Source organism: Lissotriton helveticus, chromosome 6 (genome assembly GCF_964261635.1).
Source record: "Lissotriton helveticus chromosome 6, aLisHel1.1, whole genome shotgun sequence".
NCBI lineage: Eukaryota > Metazoa > Chordata > Amphibia > Caudata > Salamandridae > Lissotriton > Lissotriton helveticus.
The window spans coordinates 2086391575-2086405218 of record NC_136067.1 but is presented as its reverse complement, the minus strand read 5'-3'; the positions used below and the strand labels follow the sequence as shown (position 1 = coordinate 2086405218).

Genomic DNA, 13644 nt, shown 5'->3' with positions numbered 1-13644 from the left:
CCACCCAATTGCATCACATGTATAGGCTATATGTAACAAAGTTTTGACTTCGCCAAGAATAAACAAGCATTTGCAATGCAATAGGTCTCGCAAATTTGAGCTACTGGCATTGTAACTGACAAACCTTTTACCTATGTGTTGGTTTTGAGAACAGATAAATAAAAGGCATTGTCATTTACAATTTTATTTATTTTATTTTATTTATTTATTCAAAGTTTTATATAGCGCGAACAGGATCCTTACAGATATCAGAGCGCTTCACAAAGACAGTGTAGGGGCAGTAGGAGTCAACAGAGATACTGGGAACAGTATAAAAGTCAATAACATGGTAATAACATGGATAAAGCAACAATAACACGGTGACAATAACAATAAGATGGTAATAACATGGATAATAAAAAGCATACATAAAACCAATCCATATACAATCAGGTAGGGAAGTAATATAGGACAGCACAAGTCATTGGTCCCAATACAGAGGTGTTCAGGTGGATCAGTAAACCAACGTGTATCATATCTTGGTCGATAGTAAGAGAGTAGCGTGGTAGTGCCACTCTACAGGTAAAGTGTAGTGCCAAGGGATAGGGTGAGCAGTGATACAATGCAGAGTCTCTGAACCAACATCTATAGCGATCAGGAGATCTTGGCCAGAAGGATGGTTTTCACCTCTTTCTTGAAGAGTGCCGTGGAGGATATCAGCCTGGTTTCAGGAGGGAGCGCATTCCAGATCCTGGGTGCCATTCCTGAGAAGGAGCGCTTGTAGGTTTTCGCTTTCCGGAATCTACGAGGTTTCAGGAGTAGATTTTTTGTGCTCCTATTGGTTCTCGAGCCTCCTGATATAGACAGCTTTTGAGCGAGGTAGTTGGGTGCCTTGTGGTGCACGGCCGCGTGTGTCATAACTGCAATTTTTAGCTGTATTCTGGCTTCAAAAGGCAGCCATTTTAGAGACTTTAAGTCTGGGGATATGTGCGAATGCTTTCTGGAGCCAGTAATGAGTCTCGCGGCAGCGTTCAGGGAGGCTCTTAAGGGTGCTGTTGTGGATAGCGGGAGACCGCTGAGGGCCGCAATTCCGTAGTCAATTCGAGGGATGACTAAAGCTTGTACAGCAGTTTGGAAGTCTTTGGCCGGGAGGAAGGGTTTAATTTTCCTCAGCGTGTTAATTTGGAAATTAGCTGCTTTAGTGGCTTTGCTGACGTGCTGCTGCATGTTGAGCTTGGCGTCGAGTGTGATGCCTAGGGATTTCGCCGAGTCCACGATGGTAGGTTGGACATTGAGTGCTGTTAGGTTGTTGAGCCAGGTTTGGGTGGAGGACGTTTTCGCCGGGGGTGAGATGAGTAGGAACTCAGTTTTCAGCGCATTTAGTTTGAGGTGATTATTGGCCAGCCAAGATTGGGTGTTAATAAGCGTGGAATTCAGATGTTTGATATCTTCCGGGGATTGTAACTTTAGATAGAGTTGTGTGTCATCGGCGTACATATGGAATTGAACATTGGATGCTTGAAGCAAGGTGGCGAGCGGTTCCATAACGAGGTTGAACAGTGTAGGGGAGAGGGTGGATCCTTGTGGAACACCTAGATCTGCAGGCATAGGTGTAGATAGCACATTGTCGATCTTGAACCTCTGAGACCGATTGTGAAGGAAGGACGAAAACCACTTGAGAACAGTTCCCGATAGCCCCATTCGAGTATTTAGCAGCTCCAGCAAGTTCTCATGTTTGACCGTGTCAAATGCTGACGAGAGGTCAAGAAGGATGAGGAGGCAGGACTCATTGCGATCCAGAATTTGGAGGGCGTCATCAATTATGTGTGTCATAGCTGTTTCCGTGCTATGTTTCGCTCTGAAACCTGATTGATGAGGGTTGAGGAGGTCAAATTGATCAATGTGTTTTGTTAGTTGGAGTTGGACACATTTCTCCAGCAGTTTGGCCAGGGTGGGGATATTGGTGATGGGCCGATAGTTGTTTAGGTCAGACGGATCAGCAGTAGGTTTCTTGAGTATAGGCGTGACTTGCCCCACCTTAAGGGAGTCTGGAATGTGGCCTTGCTGCAAAGAGCTGTTGATGATCTTGGTCCAGAGAGGGAGGAGCAAGGGGGTAAAGTCTTTTACAGCATTAGCAGGTAGAGGGTCTGTGAGGTGATTAGAGGGCTTCAAGGTGCAGAGCAGTTTGTGTATTGCTTCTTCCGAATAGGTATCGAAGTACTGCCAGGATGCCTTGTTTTTAGGTTGAGTGTCTGCCATTCTGGTGTGGTTGGGGTATCGGCTTACATCCATGATGAGGTCATTTCTTATGTTGTCAGTCTTTAGTTTAAAGAAAGCAGAGAAGGCTTCACAGTGTGGGGTGCCATTTGTTGTGCTGTTTGATTGTGTGGGTTGTGCCTTTGTTTGGGTCTGGATTAGCTCGAACAGTTTTCTTGGCCTGTTCTTCGCTTGGTCCAACTGGCGGCTGAAGAAGTCCGACTTTGTGCGCTTTATATTCCTAAAGTAGGCATTTCTCTTGTTCTTAAGCTTTTTGAGATGCAGTGCTGAAGGGTCCGATCTCCAGGTGCGCTCTGCCATTCGCATATTACGCCTCTCGTCATTGAGTCTGTCATCATACCAGGGGTTAGAAATTTTGGTGGAGACTCTTCAGTTGCAAAGGGGCGACTTCATTGACTATTGTATTCATAGAGTCAAGGTAGTGGTCAGTTAGTGATTGAACATCTGAGGCACCTGAAGGGGGAAGGAGGAGGTTGCCGATGTGGGGTGGTAGGGTTGAGGGGTTAAGATTCTTCAGATCCCTTTTCCATATTTTGGATTTGATTGGTTGAGTAGGGTTAGGTTTAACTTTTTCGTTGATAAAGAAGGTGATAATGTGGTGATCTGACCAATCGCAGGGTAGAATCGCCTCCAGTTGAATAGCGTTCTCTTTGGCAATGATGAGATCGAGAATCGCGCCTTTGTCGTGTGTTGGTTTATCGCATAATTGGCTGAGGTCAAGCGCATTGAGGAACGATTTGAGACTATTCACCACGGTGTCTTTCTGATCGTTCCAGTGGAGATTGAAGTCCCCCAGGTAGACTTGAGTGGTCTGCCGACCGGCATTGGAAGTGATCATGTCCATGAGTTGTTGGGTGAATATGAGATTGTCACCAGGCGGGTGATAGATGAGATGTAAAGCACAGGCTTGTTTGCCCTCACTGGTGATGTCGAGGCAGAGGAGTTCACAGGAGGAAAGGGAAGGGGAGGTGACTCGAGTAACGGAGAGGTTGCTCCTAAAGATGCATGCAATTCCCCCGCCCGTCTTGCCAGGAGACCTGTCCAGCCTAATGATGTGATAATTGGGGGGGACTAGTATGTCCATAATCGGGGTAGAGGCTTCAGTGAGCCACGTTTCCGTTAGAATGGCTAGGTCCAGATCGCTTTCTGAGACGAGATCCGCGATGTCGGAGGAATGTCTCTGGGCCGATCTGCAGTTTAGTAGGATGCATTTGAGTTTGGGAGAGAGTAGGGTGGTCGAGCTATCTAATGTGAGGGGAACTTTTCTGAGGTTGTTAGGGACGGAGCCTCTGTTGTTGAGTGTTGGGAGCTTCCGAGTGTTTGTAAGAATTGTGGGTATGGTGATGTGTGAGTTGGAAAAGTCTTTTACCGGACCTGGGCCATAAGAGTGAAGGAGAGAGCATAGGTCGCGGTCCGACAAGGGGTTGAGAACACGACGGGGGCGGTGGGAGTTATTGCGAACGGGGATAGTAGGCCATTGCTGGTGACGTCGGGGGCGAGGGTATGTAGGGAGGGTGCGTCGTTTGTAGGGTAGTGGGATGGTGCGAGGTAGACTGGGCTGTGAGGAGAGGAGGTCTTTGATAGCGTGGACTTCTTTTTTGATTTGTAAGATTTCCTCTTTGACTTGTTGGAGGGTGGATAAAGTCAGGTCAGGGGGGTCATTGGGGAAGGTGTTGGTGGAGAGAGCCGTTGGTGAGTGATTGAGTGGTGATCTGGGGGCAGGCAGGGTATCGGGGGGGGGGGGGTATACTGGCGTTGTTGAGGGGTTCAGCGGTGCTAAAGGGTGGGATGGTATTCAAAGTGTGAACGTGTTTGTGGGCGAGGGGTGTGGGTGATGTAGGTGAGACAGGCGGTGGGTGGGGAGCATAGGTAGTGACTTCAGTGGAAGACGGTGCCGGTGAGTAGAAGAGTGAGTGCAGGCTGAAGACGGTGGGGGAGACAGGTGGGTAGTGAGGGCTGAGAATAGGAGGTGGGAGAGAGGGGGAAGCTAAGGATGCCAATAGCTTAAATTTCCGCAAATGCGAGACCTATTGCATTGGAAATGCTTGTTGGTAACAGTTGCGCTTTACAAATCGCTATAACATAACATAATCCACGTGGAAATGCCCTTCTTTGAAATGGGACAGCTCTTATGAGAGTAGCCAGAAGAGACAAAAAGTTGATCTTTTTTGCAGAAGTTGTGTGCTATTCACATAGAATTCTAGACATACTTATGACATCTCTGTTTGTGATTCCATGTTGTTAGGTCCAGTGTCAGTTTTTTTGCTTCGTTTGCCACCATACAGAATTTGTGCCATCAAATTTCTTGATGTAGTATAGTGCAGCCATGCTGTCTATGACCAGAATCTTTTGTTCAGAGACACATAACAAGCATTTGCAATGCAATAGGTCTCTTATTTGACAGTTGGGGCTATTGGCATTGTAAAGGAGAATGCCTTTTATGTGTTTTTTTTTAAATAAACTGATAAAAAGCATTGTCATTTACAGTGCCAAAAGTTTAAACTCGCGCAAATGCACGACCTATTGCTTTTCAAATGCGTTCTATAAAAATAAAGTGTTTGCAGAGAGTGTGCGACAGTTATTTGAGAAAATAGTCCTTGAAGGCTGTAATTAAAGCCTACCGAGCAACAACACGTAACGGGGTGTCACCATGGGAGGTTACAAAATGAGACAAGGCGTAACTAAAGAGGGACTACTAAGCCTTGTGACAAATGAACAGCCACAGTTTACAATGGACAATGACGCAAGCCAGTGAAAAGGGTGGGCGGAGCTTCAAGTCCCTACCTCAATACAGCATTCCTCGCAGAGCAGTGAATGCCCTCCCCAGGCTTGACCTAAAAAGGCATTGAGATTGACCACCCTGAGTTCCAGGAAGCCGACATGTAGGCTCTCTTAAGGAGTTGAGAATCCACTTGTTGAAAACTCCAAAGATAGTACAGAGGCCTCTGTTGCCAGATTGAATTGGGGCTCCTGTACATAGACGTCCTGCCTCACAAAGATGTGCCTGCTCTCTTTTCATCATGTGAATGCGTTTCTGGTTTCCCCAATGAACAAGATAAATTCATCCATTGCTCCGTCAACTGCATCCACCAAACGTCCAACTCCCTCATGCAACAGTCATCTGCAGGAATAAGCAGCATACAGTCTGACGTCTTACCCAGCAGTACTTGTGGACAGCAATTGTTTTTGCTTTCTGGGCGATCTCTCAAATTAGAACATGAATTGTGTCCCTTAGTCTTGAAAATGCAAGTGTTCTTTCACAGTGAAGTTCCTAAGAAAAGTTCATGCCTGCTTGGAGTGAGTTTGGACTTCCTTTTTTAGAGAGACCAAACCTTTTCAGCAGGCGTGGAATAGGTAGCATTGCGTGAGTAGCTTGCTGTTCCAAGGGCACTTTGAAGAGCTTGTACAGAGAAAGCCTGCACTCCTACAGGATGGAGGTAAGTCGCCACAGGGGCAAGGTATTTGGTGAACATCTACTCTGACTTGTGCTCAAAAGGCAAACTTTTGAGTTGTACGTAGTCCCACAAACGTTTGTACCAGCAAATCTCGTACTTGCAGGTCTGGGGCTGTGGAAATGCACATCTTGCAGATCCCTAGCCCATTGATGAACTGAAAAAATGTTGAGGCGGGAGATGATCTTGAAGGTTGGCCACTTGAAGAAATTCTGAAGTTCCCAGAAGTCTAGGATGAGGCTCCATTTCCCAGACGTCTTTCAGACCAGGAAGACTTTTCACTAGAAATCCTGTTGTCTCTGCACTGCTTCAGCTGTATGCTTGCAGTAGGTGACGGTCGTGCAGAATGAGTACGTGGTTGTACCTGGTGGATCGGCGGTGGCGCTGATGGCCTCGGGTGTGCACTACCAGACTCATGTGGAGGCATGACATCTGGTTGCAAGATGGCCAGCGCTTGAAGTTGCAAACCGGATATGGGTCGTCTCCAAGTCTGAAGAAGTTATACTGAAGCTGCTTTTGCACTCTTTCATCATTTGTTTCAGAACATTCAAGCTATCCACAGGAACTTCGAACATGGATGGCCGAGGAAACACTGGAGCCTGTCTCTGAGGCACTAAGTGTCCGGAGGAGTTGCCATTTTCTGAGTCACCAGGCACCTATTGAATATCTACATCATGCTAGCCTTCAGCTTGAGGATTTGCCTTGAAGGTGCATCCTCAGAATAGACTTTCACACCGCCTTCACCCTTGTCACCACCATCTCTGCTTTCCTGACTGGATGACGTCCCCAAGAAGAACATCCGAGAAGGTTCCTGTAGGCTTAAATTAGTCTCTTTTTTCAAGTTGAAGTCAATTTGTCTCTGTGATAGTGGCCATTGATAAACTAGTGGTCATCAGCGAAGTGGCATGCTGTCGGTCAGAGGCAAGAACGGAGTACTTTCTGCTTTGCACACATGGGTATTCATTTAACATAACATTTTCAAAGTCGCTGTTTGCTAAATAATGGCTTCCCTATGGTTGACAACCCTTCTTATAGAACTAGGGCAAAGCAAAGTGTGAATGTCTAAATCTCCTGATTGGGTGTTATGGCTAAGTTATGGTATCTGATGGTCTTGAGAGGTAAACTCGACACACTGTGTGCATTTGTCTCTAGTTTTCCCTTGCCTGGCGTTGCTGTGTTGTATTACCCAATACACTTAACTTTAACAAGACCCAAGATATGTGCTTTGGGTCTTCATTCTTATTGTTGAAATTGTATCAAACAGGAGGTTTGGCTAAAAGTCCTGTCATGTTAGACAACAAATCAGATGGACCGCCCTGGTGAGTGCCACTTCAAAAATAAAATTGATTAGAAATAATCAAGCCCATGTGCCAACCAGTAGGCAGAGGCGGCCAACATGTCAAGGATCCAAAATTACAATAGCTCCTCATTTTTTGCTGACGATGGTAGGACAACCATTGCCATGGCTCTGTTCCATTTGTTACTATTGGCAGATTATTCAATTATGTGGTGAAGAGTTTTGCAAGAATCCTATTATTTAAACGTCTTTATGGCAGTGGCTAGTTTTGTACGCTTGCTTATAGACCTGATGAGATCGTGCAGTACATGTTTCATTCACAATTGCTCTGAATTCATTCAGCGTTATGCCTGGCTTGATGTGTTCTATGTGTACCACCAGTATGGTCCTGTAGTGTGGTCATTGCCCCAGAGGTTTCCATCACAGCTGAGAATCTGCATTGACAAGTGGTGATCTGTTCAGGTGTGTATAACGGTCTGTGTGTAGATTGAGAGTCGGGGCTTAATGAATGAACTGTGAAATTCCTTGTATCTCAGCTCTGTTGGATATATGGGCTATGCTCTGTAGGTGGTAGAATATACTTTAAAAGTAGACTTTGGTTATTTATTTTCTTAAATCATCATGATGAATATACTGTCCACAAGGTACTGTATAGCCATCTCAGTTTGTGCCCTTGGTTGTCTCATCATTGTCATAACTGGAAGATTATCTTGAAAAAGTGGGTGGTGGAATGCCTGTACAAAGTTACACTCCTAATTAGTTGTGTGTGCTCCTGGAGTGGAATGTTGTTTGAGTGCTTGCCAGTGGGTGAGAATAATTCATTCCATCACTTTTTGTTGCAGTGGACCCCTGGCAGTGATGGGTTATCCCAGTTGTCTGACCCGTGCTTGCTGTGCTACAGGATGTAGTTGTACTTCACTGACTGCTAAAAAACAGCCAATGATTGCTTGTTTCCTGTCTGGAGTGGAAAAGACCAGTAGGTCTGGCTGAACCTTTCCTATTGAAGCAAGGTCTAAAGTAATTTGGAAACGGCAGATCTCTGCTTGGCATACCTGGTGAAAAACCATAAGTGTGCAGTGTACTCTGAGTGATGGCCTCACTTTCTAGTTTGTAATTTAAGGATGAAGAGCCAACTCCGTGTACTCTGCTTGTGATCCACTGGGATCCCCTGAAAGACAGTCAAAACATTAGGGCAAGTCATACAGATAACAAATGTCCAAAGACAAATCAAATATTTTAAGTTGGAAAATGCCTTGTAAATAGTGAACACGTTATCTGTTGAAAATATCAAGTAGAAATGCGCATAATTAATGTTTGACCTTCAGATCCTTTATTTATTGTGTGTGTGTATATATATATATATATATATATATATATATATATGAGTATTCCTAGAAGTTTGGAAAGCGCACACTTGCGCCCTGGATACTACCACTCTTGTCCACCTAAATCCAAAACGAATGGGCGCAAACCAACACGGGATTCGCAAGTCCCTGAAGGGAATGAACACCTGAAACAATTCTCCTTTCGTATTTATACACAGATAACGAGCAAGTCTGTGTGCAAACTCCACTCCCCACCCCTAATCCATTGGAAATTGCCTTCCCGGTATGCATACAAAGAAAATTGCTAACCACACTACATTTTTAAGGCAAGCAATGTAAGTGAAACTCACATGGTTTGACTAAATGCAAATTAGATGGAACAAGTCTGTGGTATTTTTTTCTCACAATAAGCACAAATGAATAACAGGGTGTAATTTCTTTAGCACCCATTTGGTACTTTCCAAGGCCATAGCGAACAAGAATATGCGCTAGTCAGCATGTACATAGAAAACCTCCACAGACAACAATGTACAAAATGACAGGTTGATACAAAAATGGCTTAACTTGTGTTCATATCATTCAACTTTTCCTCAAATGGACCTTGAATGCAAGTTCAACATTTTGACATTACCTGCTATCACTAGCCTATAGTATCAGTAGTAGATAATTTGGATTGGCCCCTCCTATTATGATAGTTCTTTATTCTCAGATATACTCCATTATACGGTTGTAGCAGGGGAAAATTGGACACAAATGGGCCTTTGTAAGATGGCTAATATGTGAGGGCAGTAACACAAATGTTAATTAAATTCTGTATTTCTCCATCTTGCATCATAAGCATATTCTGTTGTGGAACAGAAACTGGAGGGGGCTTGCAGGCAGAAAGCCACATGGTGCAAAACAAGGGAAGACTATTCACACGTAGACCTCCTCCTAAAACAATCCCACCTATAATCAAGGCTATCACTAATAGTTTCCAACCCCAAGTGAGCAGTACTTCTCTAAACCAACCTGACCAAGTCCAATCTCCAGTATCCTGATGTATCTCTGCAACAATTTTGTGAAGTTTTTGCATGGCCAAATAGCCATTAGGGGCGTTATCTGGTATATACACACAGCATGAGCTGACAATTATGCAGGTGAATGGGAGGTCTAAAACCATACTATTTTGAAGGGTAACCAGGCGAGTAGCTTGCATTTCTACAGTAATGTTACTGAGGGCACCAGCAGTAACGTTGATAACCGCTTCTACTACCCTGGTCAATCTGTGGACCTTAACACTATTGCCTTGGGACCCCAGTAAGACACCAGCCCTTTCATTGCATCAGTGATTTGCTGCAGGGTGATACGGTCAACCTGTACTTCTCGTTTATTAAGTTGATATGTCATGATAATCGGAGGGTGCGAGTTAAATGGGAGGGATAAGAAATGCGATATAGCACATGCCCGACCTTCATCTAGGGAGCCAGACATAAGCCTGGTTACCACAAACAAAATAGGTATTTTGCGAGACCTCAAATGATGGGTAGCTAGTGGAATTTAATATCACTGTACAGGAGCAAATACTATTCCCAACAGCGATGAGTCTGTCATCTTAGACACAAAAGAGGGCTCTATTAGCATACACCGGTATGGGGAGGATAGCCACCTTGGACAGCTTTCTCTCAATAAAGGATAATGACATGGAGGAGTTGTTGTAGCCGGTGAATTCCTCCCTCTCCTTCATGGTGCCATAGATGCTAACGTCATTTGGCCAGCATAGATAATAGAGGTGATCCCAAATCTGGCTCTGTAAGTCTTATGAGTGACTTTAATTCAGGGCACATAATTCAAGTCCAACCAGGCACTGCAAGACCCATTGGACGGATAAACGTAGGGGAATAAAATGTGTGTTCCTTTCAACTAAAGACGACAGGCCGCCACCTCCAACAATCCATAGCATTATAGCTATGATATGCATTGTGTAAAACCTAAATTAATGTATTCTCATAATTCAAGAGGTGTGCTTGCTTATGAGTGGCAAGGGTTATGTAATGATTCTCTAGTATTTGTGTGGTGACTGGTGGCACTGGCTTTGTGACTCGGTTTTCTAACCACCAGAACAATACTAGCATTCCTAATATTACCAGTAGGCATAGAAACATCGCACATTTTTCTTGGCCAAAATGATTGGAACTTAGGGATACCAGATACTGGAGTCTTGCTTTCCTGCCACAGATCAAAGGCTGACCTCCCAAATGGTCATGGTTCAATACTCCTAGTCTTACCCATAATGTATTTATCGTGTGTTGCCTACAAATACCTGTTCTTGATGAGGGTCTAATGCTTCTCCTGATACTTGTTTTTATGCGCAGACCATTATTTTCCTCCCTTTCCTTTCCTTGGATAGATAGTTTCCAGAGGCTTCTTCTTTTTTACAAAAGAGAAACAAATCAAACAGCGCCCAACAGCCAAAAGCAAAGTAAGTGGTATCCTAAAAATATCCATCTACTCTACCAACGAACATTTGGAGTTGGGGATCTTGACCACCGGCATAGGTTGCTATCTCTCCAGAAATAATTTTTTCAATCAAAGTCCATAGTTCTTGACAATCCTCGGTCTCACATTATACCTATGCGAATCACAATTTGGATGCTCAGAGGTATTGGTATCAATTCCGGCTCAACAGGAGTGAGGATGGTCAACTGATGCACTACTTCTTCTTTAATCAGTTAACCATCACCAAAAGGTACTTGCTGTGGAATTTATTCACATTTCAAATCCAGAATGCCTTCCTTCACCCATTGATCATAGGGCAAAGGCAATGGACTGGTATGTATCCAGTGCTTATGGCCAGTATACTTAACAGCTGTCTGGGTGGTGAGTAGAACTTGCACCAGCCCTTTCCAACGAGGCTCAAGGCTAGATTTTCTTTGGAAGTTGTGGGTCAAGACCAATCTCCAGGCCTCATTACGTGTCCGGATCCTTAAAGACGAGGCCCAGAGACTGGCCTTGACTTTTGAGGAATGAGATGCAAATATTTAGTCAATTGTTCACAATTGTCAACCAGCAAGGGATACTCCATTTCAGAAAATTTCTTTGAACTAGGTACCTCCCACACATTTGTAGGCCTCCCCAAGACTATTACATAGAGAGATAACCCCATTTTTGAGTGTGCAGTGGTGTGAATAGAAAGCAGTGCTATTGGTAAGGCGTCAGGCCATTTCAATGTACTTGTTGGCATGTGTTTGCCAGTTTATTTTTCAAAATACCATTATAGCTTCCCACTAGGGCTGGAGCCTGTGGATGGTTAACAGCAGGAAATGTTTGCTTTATTTGTAGTCCATTATAGACCAGTTCTGTTACTTTACCAGTAAAGTGTGGCCTGTTGTCACGCCAAAGGACCCTTGGCAAACCAAACCTCGGAAAATACTCCTTGAGAAGCTCTTTTGCAGAACTTAAGGCCGTGTTCGCCTTCAGGGGATAGGTCTCTACCTCGCTGCTAAAGGCACAGACCACAACCAAAACGTACTTCAGTTTGCCTGCTTGTTCCATCGCAAAGAAGTCCATCTGGGTGCTCTCAAACAGGAGGTCTTGTGGTGCAAAATGTCCTAGTGGTGCAACCTTGCCTTTACCCACATTATGCATTGCACAAATCATGCAATTCTTGACCAGAGACTACCCTTAACCAGGACTTGTTGGGACTCATCCAGGCGTGGACTCATTAAACAGCAACAACAACACTGTGAAATGTATTTCTTTAGTTTGCTCATTGTCCATAAAAGTCGGAGACCATCTAAACTTTCCAATGCAATCCATACAGGCTTTTCTATCGGGTCCAACCTAAGACCCAACCAATGTAATACAAAAAACAATTCTCAATACCAATAACCAATCAATAATCCAATACAACTATTACAAAACAACTCGGAACAATCTCACCAGGTGTTTGCTGAAGTAGTCGAACTCTCTATACTCGATAATTCAGCCACTTTTCGCTTGATCAGTTTGGAACCTCTGACGGGAAGAGATCCTGATGCCAAGGGACATCAGTTCGGGACTTCAGATGAAAGCTGCAAGAAACCAATCTCCTCTTGCAGAGACCCCCACGATCAGTCGGTCTTGGGTCGTGTCACCTCAGTCACAGACTCAAATGCTGTTGGATGTCCCACGTAGAGGTCCCACCTGAGTCGCCAGTTGTGGAAAGCATACACTTGCGCACTGCATAATGCCTCTCTTGTGCACTTAAGTCCAATCGAGTACAGGTAGTCTGAGGTCAAACAGAGCAGTTTTATTATGTTTAAAGGGCACAAACCAACACAGGGTTAGCATGTCTGTGAAGGGAATGAACACCTGAAACAATTCTCCTTTCGTATTTACACTATATAACAAACCAGTCTGTGCGCAAACTCCACTCCTCACCCCTAATCCATTGGAAATTTCCTTCCAGTTATTCATACAAAGAAAATAGATAATCACACTTGACTTGCTGCAAATTGGATGGAAAGAGCCTGTGGTATTTCATTTTACGATGAGCAGCAATGATTAACAGGGTGTAATTATTCTCGCAACTTTTCAGTACTTTCCAAGGGCATAGCGAAAACAAATATGCACAAGTCAGCACGTACACTGTAAAACTCCACAGATAACTAACTACAAAAATGTCACGTAAATACAAAAATGGCTGAACTCCTGTTTATATTAAGTCTTTCTTCAGGACTTAGTAACATATTAAGCATGTATTTTTCAGGTGTCCATCGCCTTTAATGATGTTGCTGCCTACTTCTCGGAAGAGGAATGGAGCAGGTTGGAGGACTGGGAGAAGGAGCTATACCGGAGTGTGATGAAAGAGATCCATGGTGCCCTCATCTCCCTAGGTAAGGAGACTGGGTTTTTGGTGTTGTATTTTATTTTTTATTTTCATTTGAGTTACCAGTTTATGGTGGCCTCTGATGGCTTTGGGGAATCGGAACATAGCGGGAGAGCTCTGTTGTAATATTGTATATTTCCAAAGACCCAATGTTGAGGAACCGGTTAATCACCCAGCTACGGTGGAGAGGACACATCCTCAACGTGATGATAAACCCCTTAATGAGAAGGTCTACAGTGAGCGTTGGTGAATAAATGACTCCAGCTTTGGGCTTCTGGCAGGAAATGTGGAGCACATTGCTTCCTTTATCTAGGTTTGGGTAATAGGCAGAAGCTTTGTACACATTTATTTTCAGTTGAATAAAATATGCAGCGGCCGAACAGCCCTTGAATTTTAACTTTAGTAAAACCATTAGCCTTTCCCCATTGTTTATACTGAAGACAGTACTGGATTGTAACATCCTAA

The 13644-nt window shown here is 44.2% G+C and overlaps 1 protein-coding gene across 4 annotated transcripts in view; it reads left to right on the top strand.

Moving 5' to 3' along the window:
• The window catches only part of LOC144764025 (uncharacterized), a 297464-nt gene that overhangs the window by 83277 nt on the left and 200543 nt on the right, over window positions 1-13644 (top strand). For all 4 annotated transcript variants that reach the window (XR_013596298.1, XM_078650155.1, XM_078650158.1 and 1 more), the window contains exon 3: window positions 13060-13186. Coding sequence is in view for 3 of the 4 variants with exons in the window: in XM_078650155.1 (XP_078506281.1) it covers window positions 13060-13186 (127 nt within the window). In the remaining variant the exon portion in view is untranslated. The remainder of the gene's footprint in view (window positions 1-13059; window positions 13187-13644) is intronic.